This window comes from Fibroporia radiculosa (assembly GCF_000313525.1).
Source record: "Fibroporia radiculosa TFFH 294 genomic supercontigs, scaffold13322, whole genome shotgun sequence".
Taxonomy (NCBI): Eukaryota; Fungi; Basidiomycota; class Agaricomycetes; order Polyporales; family Fibroporiaceae; genus Fibroporia; species Fibroporia radiculosa.
In genome coordinates, this window is record NW_012132983.1 from 1969 (window position 1) to 2518 (window position 550).

The 550-nt window shown below is 52.2% G+C and overlaps 1 protein-coding gene across 1 annotated transcript in view; it reads right to left on the bottom strand.

The window, feature by feature from the left end:
* Nucleotides 1-154: 154 nt before the first annotated feature.
* FIBRA_09190 (uncharacterized protein) overlaps nucleotides 155-550 on the bottom strand; it is a gene marked incomplete at both ends in the record, with an annotated part of 1266 nt that continues 870 nt past the window's right edge. The window contains 2 exons of the mRNA XM_012321512.1: nucleotides 155-362; nucleotides 424-515. Coding sequence (XP_012176902.1) covers nucleotides 155-362; nucleotides 424-515 — 300 coding nt within the window. The remainder of the gene's footprint in view (nucleotides 363-423; nucleotides 516-550) is intronic.

The following is a 550-nucleotide window of genomic DNA, read 5'->3' on the forward strand; positions in this document are numbered from 1 at the left end:
CATACATTTCCTGATAATGGGAGGGAGCTATATCGGAATAAATTAATTGGCTTACACGTTACAAAATCATAATTAAGTACTGATGCAAATGACAGAACTGTATCTACGAGTAATTTATCCATTAATAGACTACGTAATTATCATCTCCGAGCTGTTACAAACCAAGAACCTTCGCGACATTCTCATGTCGCGGTACGAGCTTGATGTGGAATGGCACAGGCGACCGGCCAGACAGCCCGTCGTACTCCTTCAAGTCGATGGGCTTGCCCGGGATCTCGACCATGTTGAACGCCCACAGCATGCGGGAGATCGCCAGCCAGATCTCGCGCTCTGCGACGATCATTCCGGGGCAGATGCGGCGGCTGCGAGGACAGGAGCGGGTCAGGCGCAGATGCAAACGATATGTTAGCGAGGAGCACGTACCCTGCGCCAAACATCCAGTGGTCGCGCTCATTCGGGTCAGCCAGATTCGCAGACTCCGTGTTGTTCGTGCTGTCGTGGATGTACCGCTCGGGCTGCAGGCATCACGTCAGCTCACAATAACTCCTCA